At 38.2% G+C, this 25,957-nt stretch overlaps 1 protein-coding gene across 4 annotated transcripts in view; it reads right to left on the bottom strand.

Moving 5' to 3' along the window:
- The window catches only part of LOC149145557 (uncharacterized), a 398,828-nt gene that overhangs the window by 82,201 nt on the left and 290,670 nt on the right, over positions 1-25,957 (bottom strand). For all 4 annotated transcript variants that reach the window (XM_089449630.1, XM_089449631.1, XM_089449632.1 and 1 more), the window contains one exon: positions 20,718-20,787. In XM_089449630.1, the coding sequence (XP_089305756.1) occupies positions 20,718-20,787 (70 nt within the window). The remainder of the gene's footprint in view (positions 1-20,717; positions 20,788-25,957) is intronic.

Genomic DNA, 25,957 nt, shown 5'->3' with positions numbered 1-25,957 from the left:
ACTATGTGAACCTGCTCAGTTACTATGGAATGGTCTCATTCCTCTACATCTTGATATTTCGAAGCTTGTCCTTGACTGCTAATTTCCTATGGTCACTAATATTCTAGAACAAATCTTTCAGCGCTTGCCACATTGCCAAGGTTGCGGGGGAGCGCCCCCCTTGATCCCGCTCCCAATCCCTGTTCAGGTCGGGAGCGGATTGGGAGCGCGCTCCCTAACAAAAAAATTTGCTCCCTGGTTTTTTCCAATTCGATTTAGGAAGCGTCGCTCCCGTCGCTCTAGGAGCAAATTTTCCAACCCGAGAGCAGTCAGGGAGCGATCACTCCCGGGTTGGAAAAATCACTCCCGTCCGACGGTGAGCAACGCTCGCGCGGCATGGAGAAAGGGAAGGGGAGGGGAGGGAGAGGGGGGAGGGGGGGAAATAAATAAACCCTCTCCCTCTCATTATTCATTTCATTTCTAAGTGTGAGAGAGTGTGAGAGAGCAAGAGAGAATTGGAGCAAGGAGAGGAGTTTGAAGAGCTTGCAAGGGGAGATTGGAGGCCGAAGAGGTAGGATCTACACTCTAATCTAGCAATTTCTTTTTATGTTCATTGCTAAATAAATAAATAATTTTTTTCTCTATTTTCCATTCCCATTCCATTTTTTTGCAGATTCAAATCTTCAAATTTCAAACATCATGGTTATATTTCTTGGCATTTTCTTCTTCTTGGTTCATTTCTTGGTTATTATGGTGTTCGAGGAGTAGAAAAGGAGGGATGAACATGAAGAGGAAGGGGATGAAGAAGTGGGTTATAGTGGATTTGATGAAAACCCCAGAGAGGAGTACCTTGGTGAGGAGGAGTTGGAGGAGAGTGAACATGATTCAGCTCAAAAAACTAAACAAGACCTAACCCCATTGTGGAAATATGTTACTAGGCCTGAAGTAGGGAAAGGGGGTGGAACCACTAAATTTCACTGCCCCCATTGCAACAATAATTACACAGGTTCATACGCCTGTGCTAGAAAGCACCTCTGCGGGAAAAGGCCATGGGATGGAGATAAACAAATAGGAATCAAAACTTGTACAGGTGTGTCAGCAGCAGAGAGAGCCAAATACATAAGGGAAGAGGAGGAAGCCCAATACAAATCTAAAATATTAAAGGATTTCTTTGAACCAAGCTCACAATCACATGCACAAAGAACTCCTTCAACATCCTCCTATGGTTGTGGATATGGAGGCACAAGGTCACCAAACATCTCCTTAAGGTGTAGAACCATATCAGATTTCCTTGATGAAGGGTGTAGGAATGATGTGGATTCAAAAGTTTACCGGTTTCTCTATGCATGTGGGATACCATTCAATGTTCTTCGATCACCTTATTGGCATGAAATGGTTTCTGCCATAAATGATGCCCCTAAAGGATACAAGAGCCCTAGGTATGACAAGGCTAGAACTGTTGGACTTGATCATGAAAAAGAAAAAATATCACATTCTTTGAGTAGAATGACAAATTCATGGACTGAGCATGGGGTGTCCATTGTATCTGATGGATGGACAAATGTAAAAGGCAAGCCATTGATAAGTGTTCTTGCTGTGTCTGTTAGTGGTGCCATCTTTCTTTCAGCATATGATTACTCAGACAAGTTCAAGACCGGCATCAACATTGCAAAACCATTACTTGAAACAATTGACCGTATTGGGCCATACAATGTCATCCAAGTCATCACTAATAACACTGCTAATTGTAAGGCAGCAGGAGCAATTATTGAGGATAAATACCCCAACATATTTTGGTATAGGTGTTTGGTTCACACAATGAACCTTTTGATGCATGATATTATTAAGAACAAAAACCAACAATACAAATGGATTGGTGATTTGTACAAGAGAGGCAAAAAAATGATAAAATTTATTACAAATCATAGCAATACCCATGGGCTTTTCCGCAGTCACTCAAGATTGGAGTTGTTGAAGATTGCGAAGACTAGATTTGCTAGCTATTACCTCACCTTCAGGCGCCTTTTGAAGGTAAGAGAGTCATTGGCTAGCATGGTATCAAGTCCACACTGGCAGATATTAAAGGAAAGGGCTACAAATGCAGCTGATAGGCAAGGTTTTGAACAGGTGGAGGAGACCACTCTTGATGGTCAGTTTTGGACACATGTGAGGCAAGTATTGGAATTCACCAAGCCCATTTATCACATGATTCGTTTTGCAGATACAGATAAACCAGTGATTGGGAGGTGTATGAGCAGATGGATACCATGTTGAGGCAAATAAAAGATGTTTTTCAGAAAGATGATCCCAACTTATATACATTGATTCACAATTGTGTGTGTACACGGTGGAATAAACTTTATGTTCCACTACATGCCTTGGCGTATATCCTTACACCAAAATACTACTCTCCAACTTGGTTGGGTCAACCTACACCTAGGGGTGGGGTTAGGGTCAAACCCCATATGGATCCAGAGGTAGCTATAGGATATATGGAAGCATTAGACAAGTTGGTACCTGACAGGGAGGAATGTGCTAATCTACGTCTTGAATTAGGCAGATACTTCAGTTGCACTAGTTTGTTTGGTTCTTTGCATGCAATGGAAGATAGAGACATATTTGATGCTCTCACATGGTGGGAAGCATATGGCAGCATGGGACTTTTGCCAAAATTGGCAAAAAAAATTCTCTCACAGGTTGTAAACACTTCTTCTGCAGAGAGGTGTTGGAGCACCTACAGCTCCATACATAATGTGAGAAGAAACAGACTCAATGAAAATCGAGCAGAAAGCTTGGTTTATGTGCACTACAACTTGAGGTTGTTGAGTCATTATTGTGATCAGTCTTATGAGGATCCAACATATAAAATTTGGGACAGCTACCCAAAGGACGATAATTTGGAGGATGGCACTATACATCTTGAAGAACTGGAAGCAGAACTTCTGAGAGAGGAAGATGAAGCAACAGCCATGCCACCCCCACCATCCAGTAACAGTGCTCAAGTTCCAAGTCTTGCTCCCTTGCTGTCGCCGCCTCCATGTACATCCTCACATGGAGGGCATGTGCCTTTTGGTTCTGGTCGTGGGACTGTGCAGGAGGAGACTCCTAGAAGACCACCACGACTTGCTCAGAAATTAGACATTATTCGTGGTGGCAAGAGGAAGATGTAGATGATAGATTTACTTGTCTTTTCTAGTTTCTAGTAGTTTTCATAATTGTTGACTCTTTCATATTTATTATGATATTTTTTGTAAACAATATATGACAATTTAAGTTTGAACTTTGAACTTTGAACTTTGAAGTTGGCAATTATAACTCATTGGTAATGAATTATGAATATGATGCTTCGTGAAACTTGAAAGTTTTTTCATTTCATTTCATTTTATAACATTTCATTTCATGTTAGATATTATTCATTGTAATGGTTACACTTAGCTTACAAGTACAACTTTGGTGATCAATGATGATAAATGTTATATATTGAATTTTGAAAGCTTGAAACTTTAAGATTGATGAATCATAATTCATGAGACTCAATATGTTGTATGTTAGTAACTTGTGAACGTGGTTGCTGAAGATTATAACTTCTAGATGATTGTTGTTATATGATTCAATCTATGTTTTTTATGTTGACATATATGCATCAAAACATATATATATATATATATATATATATATATATATATATATATATATATATATATATATATATATATAAAATGCTCCAGGATTCGCTCCCAAACTGGGAGCTTCTGAAAATGTCACTCCTGCTCCCCGTTTTCGCTCCCACTCCCAAGTAACCTTGCACATTGCATACGAAGTCTCTTTCCCGTGGAGATTGGAGACAATATGGTCTTGTACTCCCTCCAATATGATCCTCCTCGCCTTGGCAACACACTTCTTCCAATATGCTAGATTTTGAGCATCAGTTGTTGCTGGTTTCGGAATATCATTATCAATGAATTCCTTCAACCCATTATCCTCCAGTACTACCTCCATGCGGTCCTTCCATGCAACATAATTCGAGCTTCCCTCAAGGGCATACTCGAGCCTTAGTCCATTGAAATCCATCTTCTCAGTCCTAAAGAAAACCTACAACCTGATCTGCAACCTCGAACCTCCTGTAATGACAACTTCGAAATCTCTACTCTATAGTGATTCCAGCTCTGATACCATGTAGAAATTAATGTGTAGATTCAAAATTACTCATGAAATTTACTAAATCAAAAGACTTGAAACTACTCTACTGATCTACGGAAGTCAATTCACCATCTAAAACAAGAATCCTTGACATGCAAAAGGAAACATCACACATGCAAAGAGATTTATCTAGGGGAGAGCAATTGCTCAAAACCCCTTACTATATGTATTGCATTAATCAAAGAATAGAGAAGATATACAATGCTTGCTCAAGCCTGAGCACACCTTGCAACTGTATAGACTATCTCTCTGCTTGATTGACTAACCTTGGCCCAACACTTAGTCACTTTCAAGCCTTCCCAAGCTCTTATTTCCTTGCATTGTTCCCTCGGAAAATTGCCCCTATTTTTTAGGAATTTCACACCAAGGAATTGTGCAATTACCATAGGCCAATCCTCTGACTGCATGCACCACCTGTACAACTTGGAATAATTTACAACTGCTAGTACACTGCCTTGGAATCTCCATCTCAACTGGGTAACTCGAATTCTCTGCATGCAACAATTATTTTGGGTTGATTGATCAGTTAACTGGTTGATCACTGAGTGTGGTTGAAGTTACACATCCACAACTTGACCTCCACTAGTTCTTCTGACAGTTAAAACTAGTTACACTGGTAATAACTCAAATTAGCTGAAATAAAATGCTACAAATTAGGAATCAATCATGTAGAACTGAACTCAAGTGTCTCCAACTTGAATTTACTAAGTTAACTGAGTGACAAGAGCCATGTCACCTTAGTTAACTACCTCCAAATATTCTGCTGAAATAGAAATTCAAATTTTAATCTAGTTTGACCAAGAAAAAGTCAAACCTAGATTTTCTTGCTACATTTCAACAAATATGGCTTACCAATCTGACTCTTCTTATGAGAATAATTCAATGGAAGTATTGTCCTTGTACCTACGGTCAATTATGAATACCTCCCTAGTTAAGAGGGAGAGTTGAAATGTAACTAATGTCGGTCTTCATAATTTGTACTTGAGTCATGACTTGATGTAATTATCGATGTACTTGTCAAAAAAAAATTGTAAAAAGAAGAGATTATTTTATTGAAATGGGTTTCTTGCCTATCATGTTGTGGTCTTAGGTCAAAGCACCCATTGAGTGCTCTAGGGGTCTTGTTGTCAAGTCAAGAGTCAAAGTCATGATGTACTAGCCCTTGAAGGGCCCATGTAACAAGAAGGAAAAATATTTGATGTAATATGTCATGTCTAGAAGCCTCCAAGTGATGAGTCGGCACCTCCTCTTCAAGGTGGCCTAGAGAGGCCTAACTTGCTCTCATGGAGGCCTATAAAAACAAGAACCTCACCTAATTTGATGCACACAACGAACAACAAGTTATCTCTAATCCTAATGAAGAAAAGAGAGGTATGATCCAACGAAATTGTGTGGGAAGAGGAGAGAATTCTTGGGAGGCCAGGAAATCTTTGGAAGGAAGTGGAATTTTGTCTTTGTTGCTTACACGTGCGGGTTTTAGGGTTTCCTCCGTCTGGCTTTTGCAGAGACATCTTTTGGGTTTTGGATGAGCTAATCACTTGGGGGTTTGGTCAAGGTCAAGGTCTTGGAAGTCTTCATTGAAATTCTATAAGAAGATATTTTTGCAGGTTTTTCTCCGTACGAGAGGTTTTGGCCTTGGCTAGCAACCTACATCTGGTATTCTTGTATTTGTATTGTGATCTTCTTGTTAGTTTCTATAGCATTGGATGTGTTCTAGCCACGAAATTAGTGGAGAGGCTAGAATATATGAGATCTCCAAAACCCAGAAATCGTTTCTGGAAATTCCAACTAGAAGTTTCTCAATTAGATTATTAGCTTATTTTTAATTATTTCTTAAATCTAAACTTAGGAAAAGGGGTTAATTAATCAATATTAATTGAGATAAGGTGAGAATCATCTAGAAACCAATGTTATCCGAACCGAACCGGTTCAGGCAAAACCAGCCGTCCGACTGGTTTGGAGGCAAAAACGGCCCTTCGAACCAGAAAAGACTGGTTCGGTGATAGGTTCCGTCGACCCGCTGGGCCCATGGTCACACAGCCTCGGCAAATTTTTTTTTTTTTTTTTATTATTCCTAGTTTCTAACCTACTCTACCCCCTCCTAAGCTATTTAAACACCCCCACCCCCTCTATTTCACTCACACTATTCATTCGAGTCTCTTGCAATTCTTGCGTTGAGTTTGGTGAGGAGAATTCAAAGAGTTTTTTGCAGATTTGAAGAGTTGATTGGAGTCTTGGAGAGTTGTTGGGTTGGAATATTTTTGAGCTACTTCAAAGATTTTTTTTCTAGAGATCTTTGGGTTTTCTTCACTGGTTTTTGGAGTTGGTGGAATATTTTATTTTTTATTTTTTTGGGGCTGCTACATTGCTGATTTCAAGGATTTTGGAGTTGATTATTAGAGTTGCTACTGTGCGGGAAGACTCCTAGAAGACCACCACGACCTGCTCAAATATTAGACATTATTCATGGTGGTAAGAGGTAGTTGTAGATGATAGATTTACTTCTCTTTTCTAGTTTCTAGTAGTTTTTGTAATTGTTGACTCTGTCATATCTATTATGATATTTTTTGTAAACAATATATGAAAATTTAAGTTTGAAGTTTGAAGTTGGCAATTATAACTCATTGGTAATGAATTATGAATATGATGCTTCATGAAAGTTGAAAGTTGTTTCATTTCATTTCATTTCATTTCATGTTAGATATTCTTTGTTGTAATGGCTACACTTAGATTACAAGTACAACTTTGGTGATCAATTATGATCAATGTTATATATTGAATTTTGAAAGATTGAAACTTTAAGATTGATGAATCATGATTCATGAGACTCAATATGTTGTATGTTACTGTTAAAATTGGCAACTAGGGCCAAACTCCATGTGGGTCATCTTATTTATGGCAATTGATATTTTTCTTGGATCCCTCTCATCAAGGGTTGTAGGATTGATCTAAAGATCATCCAATTCCGATAAGTATTCATGGAGATATGAATTTATTTGTGTTATGGAACAATTCGTCAAGGCCAGCCAACAACCAAATAACCCCCTCATGTGCTCAACGTTTTAGTATAAAAGGAGGTGCCTTGATAGTCATTTGAACACACATTTTCACTCTTGATTTCTCTCCACTTGTTTTGGCGTCTAGTGGAAGAGAAGTCTAAGAGGAGTGTTGACCACTACCGGTCAACTACCCATGCAGTACACCCCCCTTTTCTTTGCAAAAAGGGGCAGCACCTGATCAGCGTGTCCGTGCCATCCTGCAGTCATCAGCAGCTTAATCATTTTGATTGTAAACCCAGTCTGCATATATGAATTGTAAATAATCTTAGCAGACATGAGTCATGTATGTAAAATTGCCTGGGTGGACCTAACTTTCTAATGATAATCTACGTCCCGAAAGGTTTTTCGTCTCACCGATCTACGATCGGCAGAGTTTTCCTTCAGCCTGACCCCAAAGCCAGGATTGATTTTGTCATTCGAATTTTAGGAGAATCCTAGTGTGTTAATCTACTAGATTATAGTTGTGTCGCAGAAACTGGGTAATTTGTGAGGGTCTGTATTAAGTGGGTTTGTCCCCTTGAGATGTAAATTGTAAAAAGTCATCATGAAATGTGTCTAGAGGGTTGAAAATGTTTTAAATCCCCTCATGTGTCCTAAGTCCTAGGTCCTAGGTGATGTTTCCGAAGGCTTAGTTCGATGATCCATTTAATAAAATAATAAAATAATAAAAAATTAAAAAATTAAAATTAAAAAATAATAAAATAATAAAAAATCATAAAATAGAGCAAAAACCCTAAAATAATAAAATAATAATATTTTAAGTGAATGCATGCAAAATATTATTTTAATAATAAGTTAACAATTTCGACGGATGAGATTAAGAGATGTCTTGATCCTCATCGACGGTCGAGATCATTTTGACATGGATCACTCGAACTAGCCGTTGGGATCATTTCCTTTATATAGGGTGCTAGGGGTCATTTCATATCAATTGGAAGAAGATCTGTGAGTCTGATACTGAAGAAGCTCTCTTGTAAATCTGTTTCTGGTTAATAAAAGAAGACTTTGGGGTCCATATCTTGCTGGTGTTACTCTCTTGAAATGTTGTGAGATTGTTTCATTTTCTGTATATTTTATTTTCAGCCATTAATAATAGCTTTTTTGTAGAGTATTGTGAGCACAGGTATCTTGTTCACTTGCTAGGGTTTGAGCGCTGTTAGGGTTTCTGAAGTAATGGCAGGTATCTCCATTACTTTCTAAGATCTAGCAGTATTTTTGACCTCTTTACTGATGGTTGTTTTGAGCTGTGCAGAAAACTCTTTCTGAAGAATATTAGTGGGCATTCGGGGAAGTTCTCGGCTGAACCAGCCAACTCCCGCAAGCATTTTTTGCTGAGCCCAGCTGGATTTGATCCTGGGTCTATCATTCAGTTTATTTTTAATTTGCATGAGAGATTTTCTGAAGTTCTTCACAGTGAAAACCTAAAATTTCTGTTCTTTAAGATATTTCCGTGCTTATTGATGAATCTGGTTGTTAAGGGGCCAAATTTGTAAATTAATTAGCTGTTCTAGGGTTTCAAATTTCAATATTTTGCTTTGTAGAGTTTTGATTAGGGTTCTCAGTTTTCTTGTATCTACAGGCAGCTCATCGGTCTAAAACAGTGGCGCATGTGTACGCAGGCATAAGGTAAGAAATCCGTCTAGACCAAAATTGCTCCAACGTGCTCAATCGCAGAACGAGGAGAGGTTTCAGTCAATCAATTGTCAGATCGGTGTAATACTGGGCATCAAGCCGCCTGCAAACCCTGCGGATTTGGAGTTAAGCGTTACATCTATCGATGTGGGCATCTTATGTGGGAATAACAGTTGGCAGCTTCAAAAGAATCGATTCAAATACACTGTCCATCTGCAAGCATAGTTTCTTTCTGCATATTCATTGAGAATCTTCAGCGTGGGTGAAGAAAATATGTGGATTTGCAAACGATTTCTCTCTGCCATCAAGCACAGTCAGCCAGCAGAATCGAAGCGCATATTTTCATGAACGAGTTATCTCAGGTTGTTGGATATCTTGCATTTACCATCGACTGGGGCAATCTGCGGCTCAGTTTTTCCTTCGACCCTGCACATCGTATCACTATATTGCATCCACGTCCCTCAAGAGTATCCATATTCTGGGTTTGATGGTACGTTCGGAGCCGTAAAACTAAATCGAAAACGCCAGGTTCACGGTATTTTCTCTCCCCATTGGCTATGATCCTTCAACGCGTCACTGCTCCATTCGCAAACCCTCAGGTAAAAATTTTCAATGACCCGTGTTTTCTATCTGCTATCACATCGACGCTCTACGCGTTCAATATTAGGATTACGAATTACGTTTTCTCTTCCTGACAGTTTAGATATCACCGTATAGCTTTTCATTAGACACATTTTCGATTTTGATTTTATGATATGAATATTTGCGGTGGTTTAATCTTTCAGCGGCTTGGGCCTACGTTATGAACATATGTCCGTAGCAGGTAAATCGAATGCATATTGGAGTTCTGTGGTCATATACGTAGCTTTAGGGTTTAGTCATTTTCGAATATCATTTTCTTTGTTAGATTTTAATTATATTTTGAAAGGATCAGTAGTGTAGGTTATTTTGGTTAGTTTAGAGTTTCATTTTTTATATAGTTAGATTTCAATTAAATAAAAAAAAAAAAAAAAAAAAGTTTACGTTAAGAATTAGATTTTAGACTTTACAATTTTTAGTTTTTTTTATATATTAAAGCATGTTTTAAATTTTTATTTTTTATTTTTTTTTATATAGTTTATTGTTAGTTTGTAATTATTTTGATTTGTTTTAATTAGATTTTAATGTGTTAGACTTAGGTTTTCATTTAAATGTTTTAGTTCATAATTTTCTTAGATTTTAATTAAGTGTTAATTAAAAAAAAAAAAAAATTTGAAAAGCATAAAAAGCATCGTGGAAATTTTTGCCAGATTCAGTTGTTTTCCTCAGGGAATTATCATGATTCATCTTTTATGCTGAGATTGAAAATTTTAACGTGGGAATTGGTGTTTAATCTGATTCAAATTTTCATCTGAAGATTAGCTGCATATATGTGGTTGTTTAAGGCATTTACTCTCTTAAGTTGCTGAGCTTTTGACCCTTTCATGATTATCTTATATCTGGGGAAATTTTAAGCTTTTTTTATGATAAATGATTGCTTCTCAGGGTCTATATTGCTGCAGTATCTGATAATTAATCGATTAAACATCAATCTCTTAAGGCACTGGTCTGCTAAATTAATTAAATCCTTTTAGTGCTTATCCCATCGTGTCTCGTGTCTCCCAACCAACTGGTCGACAGTTGGTCTCATCATCTCACAAGGTCTACCCCCCTTAGCCGCGGGAGACAGGTTTAAACGGAGGGATCGGGGATCAGAGTGACAGCCCCCGGTCTGAGCGTTGTCCTGTCAATCTGCGCGACAACATTTTTTGGCGCCGTTGCCGGGGAATTTGTTTTCTCGGCGTTTCAACGACAATCTTCCTTCTCATTTTTATCTTTTCATCTGGCCCGGCAGCGCCAACATTTTTTGGCGCCGTTTTTCTGTTCCTGGAGTTTCATTGACATTCATTTTCTCATCTTTCTCATCTCTCATTTTGAGCTGGAAGATTCGACCTTTGGGGTTATCATTTGGATCTTTCATTGCCTTATTTTTCGTCATATCATCAGTATCTCTTCATTGTGTTTCTTGTTTGGGTGGCAACTCCATTTTCTCATTTTTTCCAGACAAGAAGCCTTCCTCATATCTGCTTGTGATTCCTTTTTGGATCTTAGAATCAGATTCATTGTTCAAGTGGCGACTCCACTGTTTTCATCTATTGATTTTCTTGAGCAGATATCTAGTTCTATCATCCTTTTAATCCCTTATCATTCATCATGGATTATTCATTTAAGCCATGTCGTTTTACTGAACGTCTCCATGATTTTCCAAAAGAGGCCATCCCTAAATTACCTATTTTCTCGGGTGGTGATTCAATCGCTGTTAGAAGGCATCTAGGCTTCTTTACTCGCATAATGATCATATATTGTAGATCCCCTCAGTTTAATCATGAAGATATCAAGATGCACCTATTTGTCCTTTCTTTAGAAGATGATGCTTTGAATTGGTTTAACAATTTTCCTAAGGATTCTTTCACTTCTTTAGAAGACATTATCAATGCTTTTAAAGATAGATACGGTTATCCAAACAACGTGCCTTCTGCCCCTAAATTTGTGCAAAAGAAAGAAAGTAATCTTATAAAAGGTCCAGCTGTTGAAGAAAGCTTTCAAGATCAGAATGTGTCATCCACCGGAAATATTGCAGATTAAGTTCATGATAGTGAAAAATCAGGGACAAATGACAATGAAAGGGAAGAGCAAAAGCAAATTTTACGAGATCTAATGATGCTGGTAAGAAATATGGAAATCAATCAAACTAATTATGTCAATGATGTGAAAACTTTATGCACCCACCTAGAAAAACGTAATAGGGAGATTGAGGTCACGCAAAATCAGCATGCTAAGGAAATTGAGGCCATGAAAACTAAATATGAAACAGAAATTGGAAACATGCATAGCAAGATGTCAGTCTTAGAGGAAAATATGGTGACCATGAAAGCTGATCATGATAAGGAAATTGACTCTATGCAAAACAAGTTATTAACTATGGATGAGGAAATGACTATCATGACTTTCAATCATAATAATCAGTTGGCTGACATGCAAGCAAATCATGAAGAAGAAATAAATTCCATGCAGCATTGCTTAATGGACATAAAGGAAAAGAATGATAAAGTAATAAAAGACATGGAAGAACATCATGCCAGACAAATCGGTGATATAAAGGTTGAACACTCTAGCCAGATAAATGATATTAAAATACAGGTTCAAAAGTTTCAACAATGGTCAGAGGATAAGAGAAACCAGGGAACATCAACAGATCCAGAGCCTTCTCATTTGTTACAACAAGTTCCATTTTATTATGAGAAGGTTATTGATTCGATTGAAAGATGGTTAATTGAAGGAGATCCAGATAGACTTAAAAATGATAAATATCAGATACAAGATGAAGAAAGACATAGCATGCATATCTTACATACTTCATCTGATAGTTTTGAAACAGAAAGTTCCGTGTCATCAGTCATACAACCAGCCAGAAAGAAAAAGCACAAAAGAAAGAGAATGAGACGAAGATTTAATGCATCAGACGGCCGCGAGCAGCTTGATTTTCGGATAGGAAAGAGTCCTACCATATGCAAAATTGGACATGGCACATCCGACAAGCAGCCGACAGATTTGCCTGAAAGCAGGCAAATGCTCAGTATGCACTATATTGAACACATCTGATGCCATGGGGCATCCTTTGTATCGTATTTCTAACCCTACTCCTTGTTTTTCCGCATTTTTATTTCTGCTTTAGATAGTTAATAAATGAAGAGCTTTTATCTTTCCTGTGCTTAATGTATATGATGATTTTTTGGATGGACGCTACTTATTTTTGTGTTGTATGAATGCAGATTCTGGATTCTCACATTCCTGCAAGCAGCAACGTGTCCCCAAGTAGAGTCAGATGTTGACCACTACCGGTCAACTACCCATGCAGTACACCCCCCTTTTCTTTGCAAAAAGGGGCAGCACCTGATCAGCGTGTCCGTGCCATCCGGCAGTCATCAGCAGCTTAATCATTTTGATTGTAAACCCAGTCTGCATATATGAATTGTAAATAATCTTAGCAGACATGAGTCATGTATGTAAAATTGCCTAGGTGGACCTAACTTTCTAATGATAATCTACGTCCCGGAAGGTTTTTCGTCTCACCGATCTACGATCGGCAGAGTTTTCCTTCAGCCTGACCCCAAAGCCGGGATTGATTTTGTCATTCGAATTTTAGGAGAATCCTAGTGTGTTAATCTGCTAGATTATAGTTGTGTCGCAGAAACTGAGTAATTTGTGAGGGTCGGTATTAAGTGGGTTTGTCCCCTTGAGATGTAAATTGTAAAAAGTCATCATGAAATGTGTCTTGAGGGTTGAAAATGTTTTAAATCCCCTCATGTGTCCTAAGTCCTAGGTCCTAGGTGATGTTTCCGAAGGCTTAGTTCGATGATCCATTTAATAAAATAATAAAAAATTAAAAAATTAAAAAATAATAAAAAATCATAAAATAGAGCAAAAACCCTAAAATAATAAAATAATAATATTTTAAGTGAATGCATGCAAAATATTATTTTAATAATAAGTTAACAATTTCGACGGATGAGATTAAGAGATGTCTTGATCCTCATCGACGGTCGAGATCATTTTGACATGGATCACTCGAACTAGCCGTTGGGATCATTTCCTTTATATAGGGTGCTAGGGGTCATTTCAGATCAATTGGAAGAAGATCTGTGAGTCTGATATTGAAGAAGCTCTCTTGTAAATCTGTTTCTGGTTAATAAAAGAAGACTTTGGGGTCCATATCTTGCTGGTGTTACTCTCTTGAAATGTTGTGAGATTGTTTCATTTTCTGTATATTTTATTTTCAGCCATTAATAATAGCTTTTTTGTAGAGTATTGTGAGCACAGGTATCTTGTTCACTTGCTAGGGTTTGAGCGCTGTTAGGGTTTCTGAAGTAATGGCAGGTATCTCCATTACTTTCTGAGATCTAGCAGTATTTTTGCCCTCTTTACTGATGGTTGTTTTGAGCTGTGCAGAAAACTCTTTCTGAAGAAGATTAGTGGGCGTTCGGGGAAGTTCTCGGCTGAACCAGCCAACTCCCGCAAGCATTTTTTGTTGAGCCCAGCTGGATTTGATCCTGGGTCTATCATTCAGTTTATTTTTAATTTGCATGAGAGATTTTCTGAAGTTCTTCACAGTGAAAACCTAAAATTTCTGTTCTTTAAGATATTTCCGTGCTTATTGATGAATTTGGCTGTTAAGGGGCCAAATTTGTAAATTAATTAGTTGTTCTAGGGTTTCAAATTTCAAGATTTTGCTTTGTACAGTTTTGATTAGGGTTCTCAGTTTTCTTGTATCTACAGGCAGCTCATCGGTCTAAAACAGTGGCGCATGTGTACGCAGGCATAAGGTAAGAAATCCGTCTAGACCAAAATTGCTCCAACGTGCTCAATCGCAGAACGAGGAGAGGTTTCAGTCAATCAGTTGTCAGATCGGTGTAATACTGGGCATCAAGCCGCCTGCAAACCCTGCGGATCTGGAATTAAGCGTTACATCTATCGATGTGGACATCTTACGTGGGAATAACAGTTGGCAGCTTCAAAAGAATCGATTCAAATACGCTGTCCATCTGCAAGCATAGTTTCTTTCTGCATATTCATTGAGAATCTTCAGCGTGGGTGAAGAAAATACGTGGATTTGCAAACGATTTCTCTCTGCCATCAAGCACAGTCAGCCAGCAGAATCGAAGCGCATATTTTCATGAACGAGTTATCTCAGGTTGCTGGATATCTTGCATTTACCATCGACTGGGGCAATCTGCGGCTCAGTTTTTCCTTCGACCCTGCACATCGTATCACTGTATTGCATCCACGTCCCTCAAGAGTATCCATATTCTGGGTTTGATGGTACGTTCGGAGCCGTAAAACTAAATCGAAAACGCCAGGTTCATGGTATTTTCTCTCCCCATTGGCTATGATCCTTCAACGCGTCACTGCTCCATTCGCAAACCCTCAGGTAAAATTTTTCAATGACCCGTGTTTTTTATCTGCTATCACATCGACGCTCTACGCGTTCAATATCAGGGTTACGAATTACGTTTTCTCTTCCCGATAGTTTAGATATCACCGTATAGCTTAGACGCACTTTCGATTTTGATTTTATGGTATGAATATTTGCGGTGGTTTAATCTTTCAGCGGTTTGGGCCTACGTTATGAGCATATGCAGGTAAATCGAATGCGTATTGGAGTTCTGTGGTCATATACGTAGCTTTAGGGTTTAGTCATTTTCGAATATCATTTTCTTTGTTAGATTTTAATTATATTTTGAAAGGATCAGTAGTGTAGGTTATTTTGGTTAGTTTAGAGTTTCATTTTTTATATAGTTAGGTTTCAATTAAATAAAAAAATGAAAAGAAAATGCTTACGTTAAGAGTTAGATTTTAGACTTTACAATTTTTAGTTTTTTTTTATATATTAAATCATATTTTAAATTTTTATTTTTTATTTTTTTTATATAGTTTTTTAGTTATAGTTTATTGTTAGTTTGTAATTATTTAGATTTGTTTTAATTAGATTTTAATGTGTTAGACTTAGGTTTTCATTTAAATGTTTTAGTTCAGAATTTTCTTAGATTTTAATTAAGTGTTAATTAAAAAAAAAAAAAAATTGAAAAGCATAAAAAGCATTGTGGAAATTTTTGCCAGATTCAGTTGTTTTCCTCAGGGAATTATCATGATTCATCTTTTATGCTGAGATTGAAAATTTTAACGTGGGAATTGGTGTTTAATCTGATTCAAATTTTCATCTGAAGATTAGCTGCATATATGTGGTTGTTTAAGGCATTTACTCTCTTAAGTTGCTGAGCTTTTGACCCTTTCATGATTATCTTATATCTGGGGAAATTTTAAGCTTTTTTTATGATAAATGATTGCTTCTCAGGGTCTATATTGCTGCAGTATCTGATAATTAATCGATTAAACATCAATCTCTTAAGGCACTGGTCTGCTAAATTAATTAAATCCTTTTAGTGCTTATCCCATCGTGTCTCGTGTCTCCCAACCAACTGGTCGACAGTTGGTCTCATCATCTCACAGGGTCTACCCCCCTTAGCCACGGGAGACAGGCTTAAACGGAGGGATCGGGGATCAGAGTGACAGCGCCCAGTCTGAGCGTTGTCGTGTCAATCTGCGCGACAACAAGGAGGAAGCCCTAGATGCAGGAGGAAAGGAGACTAAGGGAGCTGCCCTAGCCCTAGACGCTACCTCAAGAGACCTAGACGCAAGCACTATGGACGCAGTCATGGAGGATGATTATCATTGGAGAGAGGCACCTATGCTGCCCTAAAGGAGGCTCACCTCAAGAGACCTAGACGCAAGCACTATGGACACAGTCATGAAGGATGATTATCATTGGAGAGAGTCACCTATGCTGCCCTAAAGGAGGCTCTCCTACGTAGCACTTGAAGAGGCCTTGTCACAGATAAGGAGATGTCCTAATTGCAGTCAAGAAGGAGAAGCCTTATGACAATCATAGAGACCTTAATGCAATCATAAATAAAGACCTTAATGTTGTCTTGAAGTAGAAGCTTCAACGCTGTGAAGGAGGCTTCCATAACATTGTATGAAGACGCCTAAATGCAGTTCTAGAGTGACCCTAACCGCAGTCTTAAGGATGCCCTAACCAACAAAGAGGGACAGAATATCGTGGGCTATTTCAGGGTCATTGTGAAGGCCGAATTGTTGTTAGGAGGGTCAAGGAACCTTCCTAGAGGGCCGAGGCAAAGGAGGTTAGTTTCAAATTGTTTTGTGTTTGATGTGTGGGCTAGAAACTCAGTTTGGAAGAGGTCGAATGCTACAGCAAGGCTGTGTGGTAGGCCACAGGTCATACCACCACAGCAAGGGATAGTGTGGTGTTTTGGGGTCATGTTATGCCCTAATCTTCACTGTGGAGGTAGAGGGTTCACACTAGGGTAGGCCACATAGATTAAGGGTTGTTTGGGTGACTATTTGAGGGTTGTTGCAGTAGCGTGAGGTGCCCTAACCAGGGAAAATTTTAGGAATGGGAATTTATCTTAAATTTTAGAGAACTTGGCGAATCTCACTAGTCCATAATATGAAATCTGTAAATTGTTTGATGATACTTTTCTAAAAATATTCAAATTTCTAATAATTTTATAGTCTCTATATAAAATTTTAGCGATTTTTAAAGTAAAAGAGTTTTATACTATGAAATTTGGGTGAATCATTTTTAGGAAAAATGGAAATTAGCGAATCTTTTTTTGGAAAAAGCATGGAAAAATAGCCCACTTGCAAATATTAGGCACTAAAATTTTCCATGGCCCTAACCAGTCACTATCACAATAGAAGCAAGTACATGGTGCAGAAATGGTTCATGGCAATGTTGCAGGAAGCGCCCCCCCCCCCCCCCCGGATCCTAGGCCCGAAGCGCGCCCCGTACGGAAGCGCCCAGGAAGCGCCCCCGGAAGCGCGCTTCCGAAAATGGCGAAGCGCGCTTCCGAAATTTTTAGACGCTTCCTGGAAATTTGGAAGCGCTGGCGCTTCCGAAGCGCCGAAGCGCGCTTCGTACGGCGCTTCCCAGACGCTTCCGAGGCGCTTCCCAGGCACTTCCCAGACGCTTCCCAGACGCTTCCGAGACGCTTCCAGAAAAGCTTCCGGAAAAGCATTTAGAAAATCATTTTTTTTTCAATTTTTTTTCAATTTTTTTTAAATTTTAGGTGAGTTTGCTTGTTGGGGGTGGGTCCACCTTGGGTTAGGGTGACAAATGAAAGCAAAAAAAATATATAAATATAGCAGATGCTCCCTCATCTGGTCCCTTGGTTCCTAGGTTCCATGGTTCAACACCAACAGCAGGGGGTTCTTCTTCATCAGTTTCAGTGCCACGACTTCCAGAGGCACCATCTTCTTCATTGCCACCACGTGGAGGCCCGCCACCACGTTCTATTCGTGGTGGAAGGAGGAGAGATTAGTAGATATATTCACAATCTACTACTTTTTGTCATAGATTACTCATTAGACTTGTAGACTTGTGAATTTGAATTTTGAACCTTTTTGGCTTGGCGGTGACCAAGTGACATATTTTGTAAACATTATTATTTGAATTTTGGACATGACAAATGTTGACAGTTGCTCACTTGCTAGATAAATCATAATATGCTCTATGTTTTATGTTTTATAATATGCTTAAATGTTTTATGTTTTATAATATGTTTAAAAATTTGATGTATGTTTGTAATAGCTAGAATATAGATGATTGTTGTACATACTAGTAACTACAATGGAATCATGGATGCCATATCTATCTTGATTTATGCAAAAATATGCATGTTTTCATGTCTTCTACAATTAATTTGGTATTTGGGATGTTTGTTTTGAGTATAAATGCAAAAAAATATAAAATATATATATATATATAGCAGACGCTTCCGCGGACGCTTCGCTTCCTAGATTTTTGGAAAATGACGCTTCCGCTTCCGCTTCGCTCCCGCTTCGTGCAACATTGGTTCATGGTGAATACATGGGATAGCAAGTACATGGTGCAGAAATGGTTTACGGTGAATACATGGGACAGCAAGTACATGGTGCAGCAATCATAGTGCAACAATGGTACTTGGGATTGCAATGGTACTTGGTTCAGCAATGATTCATGGTGGAGCAATGGTACATGGTGCAGCATTGGTACAACAATGGGAGCTGCAACGAGTACATGTTGTACAGTGCGACATAGCGCAATGAAGAGCTCAGCATAGTGCAGTAGTACAGTGATGGGTACAATCATGATTAATGAACCATGATGAGATGCAGCATAATGATGACGGATGCAACATGGTGCAACACAGTGAGGTGCAGCATGATGATGAAGTGTAGCACAATGATAGGTGCAGCATGATGATGAGGTGCAGCACAATGATAGGTGCAACATGGTGATGGAGTCGCCATGGAGAATCAGTTGAAGCAGCATGTCTTCAACTGAGTTCAGCTACCTCACGTATCATCTTCTTAGAGATGAAATATGCTTTTATTTAAATAAGTCAAAGTGTTGACTTCTGTTGTATATGTACTATCTCTCTCTATGCTAAACTATTGAAGAACATATAAGAAGAATTGATCAAGGCTTTCCATACATTGGGGTTTGTCCTTGGCTAGTGCCACATCTTGTGTCCTCTTGTCTTGGTTTGTCTTCTGCGATTTATGTTTATGTTATATCTGCAATTTACTATTATGCTAATGTGATTGCTAATCTGGAAAAGATATTGAGCTAACTGTGAAAATTGAAATAAATTGCTCTAAGCATATAACATACCTAAAAATAACAGTTACTAACTTGTGGACGTGGGTGATGAAGATTATAACTTCTAGATGACTGTTGTTATATGGTTCAATCTATGTTTTTTATATCTAATTCATCATTCTACATGTTTTTGTTGACATATATGCATCAATATATATATATATATAACGCTCCAGGAAATGCTCCCAAACCGGGAGTTTCTGAAAATGTTGCTCCCGCTCCCACTCCCAAGTAACCTTGCTCCTTCCCTTTTCCATTGTACTCCAGCAGTTCTATGTATAATAAAATTGCCCATTTTGGTGTTCTGGGAGCATTTTTTGTTTCATGGGTGTTTACTCAAACTTATTTGTGTTGAGTTGATTGCATGTCTTTAGTTGTCACTGTAAAATTTCTATTAGGAACATTACATTATACAAGCATGAAAAACCATAACTTTCAACACAACTACCTTACTCCAATGCTTTGGTGAAATGCTCACAAGCATCTTCCATTTATTCAACTCTCAAGTACAAAATGAAAAGGAGCGCTCCATATACAGATGAGGAGTCTCCCAAAACCATGGGTGGAAGGAATTGGCATCCTCAAAAGATGCAATAGTTATACCAGATGTGACAGAATTGAAGTATAAGGCCTTGCATAAGTTTCATGTCAGCCCTCTTGCAAGTCATATTCCGGGCTTTGAAACATATGAATTAGAGAGGTGACATTTTAATTGGAGATACATGAAAAAGAATATAAAATAATAAATAAACACTCCTGAAAATCTCCAAGTAAATAACATAGAAAGAAATTCCCATAAGTCTCATTAATATGGTTACAGTAGCAAAAATAAATGGAAAAGTACTTTCATGGACATTGTAATTTGTTTTCCCAGAACAGTAAAGTAAAATAGTCAAATTTTACTGGTGGTGGATGAATTAACTAAAATGCTAGATTTACACGAAGATTTATATCTGGCATGACAAGTGCTAAAACTCCAATACTACAGTATGGCTAGAGTAGTAATTTGCACCTGTATATGGGCATTTTATTGATCCTGTCTTCGGCTAAGTGACTATAGTGGAGGCAATAACATTCTCAAGAGTATAATGATAAAAGCAGTTAATGGTTCTTTCTATAGAATTTCTGATCGAGGGTGACGGTCTCCCAGCTAGCAAAGATATGTGAAGTTGCATGATGCATGCTATGTAGACTGATTAATACATGAAACAATTTCACGAGATATTGCTTCAGCAATTCCAATATGGGTTTTTAGATCACCAATTTGCAATCACTTTGAACGTTTTGGATTTTAAAATGCATGCTATGAAGATTCTTTTCTCATGATAGGTGTAAAGAAATTAGTGTGAAATGGTCAGCATTTTTATTCATACTACTAGAATAAATCTGATTTTTTGAAACAAACAATTACCATGAATAAATGGATACTGAATATCACATCTCTTTTCATTCTAGGTCTCTAGACCATTCCAAGTCTTAGAATCCTAAGTCAATACAAAACATGCAAGTCCATATGGATCTTAAAAATTCAACATAATGAAGCTCACCTCGAGTTGTTCATGCAGCCGTTTTTGAACTTCCATCTGCATCTGTAAAGCTTCTGCAATCTGGGTTCCCCTATAGACAAAAGAAGCTAAAAAATGAAGCAAAAAACAATATGTTTCTAAAATACCATACATGCAAAGAGTACGTAACAAACTCATCAACATAAAAACTGGGGCATTGCAAAGAATTTACACTGCCTACTGCCCTAACTATGGGATATAAATTTATTTAACGCTTATAGCTAAAGAGATCATGTGGGTATGGTAACAAGATACGGACATTTAATTTACTTTAATTTAAATATTAGAGTCCAGAGGTGGCTGTAGATGACCCATGGGACTATAAAAATTATAAATATAAGCAAGCACTGGGAGTGCTTAAGTATCTCAATGGGCAGTACATGAAATGAAAGAGTAAAAGGAGAATGCCAAACCAAATACCATCAAACCCTAGAGATCCCAATACAAAAAATGGGCAAGGATTCAAAGGACATCAAGGAAGAATCCCAAAACCAACAAAGACATTCAACTATCAGTTCTTCTTATTTCAAAGGCTGAGAAAATATTTGTAGTAAGATTCCTTCTATGCACTTGTTGTGTGTCCTGAATTCTATACCATTTTGCTAACCTAGTATTGTAGCTCTTTCTCATGATGCATCTTGTGATATGAATTATGAAATGATTTAAATGTTTATCCAGATAGGCCAGCTATATTATTTTGCATGTGACTAGCATTCTTTGTCATGCCAAACACAACTCTAAATCTATTTTTCTCAAGTATTGCATGTCTTGTTACCACTTATGGGGGTACACTGTGATATCCCCAATTTCCTAAATTGCTTAGGAATAACCCAATTTTGACAATTTTGGAATTGGAGGCATTTTGGACATTGGGACTTAGGAGAAAGGGAGAAAATTGCAGCCTTAGTGGAATGTGGGGGCCACAAGGAGGCAATTCAAACCCCAAATGGCAATTCAAACTTGTGGAGGAAAGAGAAAAAGGAGGTGCAAGTTAGTGGAAAATGGGGTCCACCAAGGGAGAGAGGGCTAGCAATTATAAATAAGACAAGGAGGCCTTCATTTTGGATCTTTTGCCTATCTAACTTCAGAAATCGAACTCTCTTGCAATTGTTGAGCATAGGAAGAGCAGTGTTGCTTAGCACAAGAATTCCAAGTGGAATTCCACCCTCATTTCGGAGAACTTCGAGTGTCTCCCTAGTGAGGAAGTTGGGAGTCTATTTCCAGGCTTCCACCAAAGCTTCATTTGCAGGGATTATCCAGTTTTGCGCACTACGTAGGTGCAGAGGCAGTTTGTGGGTCACAGTTTGGTCCACCTTGACGCTAGAATTTTGGCACACTTTTGCAGGTCTAAGCTAAGGATAATTTGAGGGTCGAATTCTACTATTTTTGGCAGTGCGCAAAAGTTGTTGGGCAAAGCCTGCGCAGGGGTTAGTGGAAGAGAAGCTTGGAGGAGATTCGGGCTGAAGAAGAAGGGTGATTCCTAAGTCTAACTTAGGAAAAGTGGTTAATAAAATCAGATTAATTGAGGGAGGTTGATTTTACTCTAGAGATTTCTCGAAAAGTTAGTTGACGGAGTCAAGATGATCATAGCTATCGATTGAAATGTGACCATGGTCATTGCTTGCCCAACAAAAGATTATAATATCAGGGTTGATGGGGTTGGAGAGTAATCACTTGTGAGTCAAGCAGTTCGACTTACCCAGTTGTAGTGATTCAACAAGGGTGCAATCGAAGCTAGGGAGACATTGAGCAGTGAGGTTCAACAATGGGAATTTCAGGAGAAATTCTTGAGAGGTTTCAAGTTTTCCAGAGGAGAAAAGGAGACGGAGTTATTTCCAGCAGAGGAGGCTGAGTTGAGGCAATGTGAATAGCAGTGTGAGCTGGCCAATCGAGCCAATGCATGCTTCAGGGTTAGACAACTCCCCACATCACGCCCTGCATACATGACGCACCGCATCCACGCTTTCTGTTCAATCCGCTTTACCCGTTTCCGTTAACCCATGCTCTTATGATGTTCTTTAGTTCATGTTGTTCTTGATGTTGTTCATGTTGTTCATGCTATTCACACATTCCCACTTTAAATACATGTGCCAGTACTAGAATACGTTCCGGAGGTAGAGCGAGTTGCCTAGGTGAGAAGTAGCAGGTAGTGCAAATTCTAGGAACAGATTCTAAAGGCAAGTGTGAATTACCTAGAGCTGAACTGCGCATACCAAAGAGGAGTGTGAATTGCCAGAAGGGAGGCCAAGTTAATTCCTGAAGCAAAAAAAGGATTTTCCCAATATATTTGACGGAGGAGAAAATTATAAGTAGGAGCTTTGTCAGTGAAATGGCAAAGCAGTTGTAATTCTGTATTTCACTGAATAATAATACAACCCTCATTTATTGCAATGGTTTTCCCTATGGGGTTTTTCTAGGGACAATTGTCCAAAAATAGTGGTGTCATATTTATTGTGTGTGTGTGCATTATTTCTCTGTTTCGATATTTTATCTTCCACAACAATTGTAATTGTGAAGATTGCAATAGTGATGTAATCATTATTTTTCGTAAGCTAATTTACAAAAAACAAATAATCTCCACTAGATAGAAGATTAAATTCCAGTTACTGAAATCATGAAAATTTCACAATAATATTTTAGTACAAGATGGAAATTAGAAGCTAGAAAAGAAAGTTATAAATTGCTAGCTCTTCTTCCCATTTGTGGTTGTTGACTATGATAAGAATTTATGCCATTCAATAAAGAAACCATTTGCAAAGATACGTTTGTATTGGGTTGATTTTTCTATGTTATTTCTTCTTAGTTTTAGCCTTTAATTTATGCTTTATAGAACTAACTTACAAGTACAATTTGGTTATCAAAAATCTGCTATAGCAATACATTGAGGGACAAACGGTCACATGGTGTTGAGAAATTGAGAGGCTTATCAATTGTGGAAAAAATTCTCTTTACATCATAATTACTCGTGAGTTTGCTGGCATTTTTATTATTATGTTTTCATTCTTTCATCAAGCAATTACCATAATAAAAACATGAAGATCACAGAAGACAAAAGAACACAAGATATAGGCTCCAAGCTAGGGCAAAACCCCTCCAAGGGGAAAACCCAGAAAAATTCTCTTCTCATAGAATCAGATCAAAGTGAGATATCCAAGACCCATAACCCTTCTAGATGCCAAGTCAAAACCTCCTTCTTCCTAGCAAATTCATCAACAATAAGAGACCAACGGCATTTTCACATTAGAACAAATCTTCAACAAGAGATACATCAAGGCAGAACATCCACAAACTCAAGCTTATGTAGAAACCGTTCTTTTAGATTTTGGCATTCTTTCCTTCTGCAAAACTTTAGATTAGAACATGTAAATTGTGTGTCCAATTGAGCTCAACTCTCCTATTTATATTGTCCAGAGGAATTCGAGTAGACATGTCGATTGGGGCAAGGCCGACATGAAAGGTAGGCCAACTTCGAATCCAGAGGGATTTTTGACCCAAATTACATATTTAAAAATCCTTTTTCTTTTTCTTTACAATTGGTCCAAATAGGACTTTGACTCTTTGAATCAACAAATCCTCAAAGCATGAAGAACGCACTTATCTAATAAAATAATAATAATCTAATACTTTTTCTTCTTTTTCTTTTACATAAAATATACAATGATATAAGTACAAAGATCATTATGAAGACTGAACCTAGTTACATTTTCTAACACTCCCTCTTAACTAGGGAGGTATTCATAATTCCATAACCAGTACAAGGATACTTCTCAAATTGAAATATTCTCATAAGAAGAGTTGAATTGATAAGCCATCTTTAAGCATCAACATCATAACCAACATTGTCAAATAGCAACATAGTAAGGCCTTTTGATTAACAAGCTCTAACTCTCCACAAGATTAGAGCACAATGTTGGGAGGCATACATATGGACACCTCAGCCTCTCAAGGCACATACCCCATCTGGATGTTCACTAGGTATGTCCTTCTAGGACTATTCTTATCTTGGATTTCCAATCCTCAAAGAATATCAGTCCTCTTCGACTACTCTTATCTTGGATACCCTGTTAGATCCTCAACGAGTGTCGGTCCACGAGACTACTTCCTATATTTGATTCCCAATCCTCAAGGAGTGTCAGTCCCAAATGCTTATCAATCCTCCATATTCCCTCCCATTGTGATACACTAGACGTACGGCGATTAGTCCTGGACTAGTGGATGATACATATGGAGAACATGGTGTCCACCATCACACCCTTTCAGCCAGGGAGGAGGTCCTTACTCCTAAAACATGGAGGAGATTTATTACTCCCTCTCAATCAAGGAGACATCATCACAATCCTTAGTTGGTCTCATACTTCATCAATGCATCAACTACTTATTCTTCCGTGGAGAACTTAGTGGTAGCTGCAAGGGCTCCTATTTCGCAACACATCATATCTGAGTTTCAACCTTTGATACTTATTTGTAGATCTTGACTCTAAGATGATCTTATTAGATTTTCTTTGATGTCTTTCTCGAGATTTGATCCTTGAGTGTCCCTTGATAAGATGCCCTTCCTTGACTTTGTCCCCTTAGCTCTGGTACCATGTTGAGAAATCTAGGGCATCAAGATTAGGTGATTTCTCTATTAATGATAACTACTTGTGAATGCTTTTTACTTCAATAGATTAGGATCTTCTCTTTCGTTAGACTATTATAGCGTTCTTCTTCATCAAACAGCTACCAAAGCATAAACAATAAAGAGACAAGAGACACATAATGTAGGCGATCAACTAGGGCCAAAACCTCTCCAACCTAACAGGAAAACCCAAACGAATTCTTCTTCTTATAGAGACTTCAATTGACGAATACTAAGACCAAAACCCTTAACCCATTCACCTCTCCAAGACCAAGTCACAAGGCTTCTTAGCTTGACCTTTCATTCCTTGAGTCAACGATGGTCAAACAACTGGCTTTCTTTTCTTCTCGGCTACTCTTCATATTTCGGCCTCTTGCAATTCTCGGCCTCTTTCAAAATCCCTAGCTGCAACATGTGGGAAGTGTCACATCCTAGTTTGTGCCCCTGTTTCCTTCGCTTTAGATGTAGACTCCCTTTTCTTCAACTCGACTTCCTTCTTGACTTGTCTTCTCCCCTAATTCAATTACCTAAGATAACTGCAATATTCTCGGCTTCTCCTGCAGCAAATGATGCCTTTCCTCTTCGCACATGTAACAGTAAATAG

Source organism: Pinus tabuliformis, chromosome X (genome assembly GCF_031772625.1).
Source record: "Pinus tabuliformis cultivar Carrire ecotype Pingquan chromosome X, CPIR1, whole genome shotgun sequence".
Taxonomy (NCBI): domain Eukaryota; kingdom Viridiplantae; phylum Streptophyta; class Pinopsida; order Pinales; family Pinaceae; genus Pinus; species Pinus tabuliformis.
Note: the sequence above shows the minus strand (reverse complement) of the source record. Positions and strands in the feature narration are given on the sequence as shown.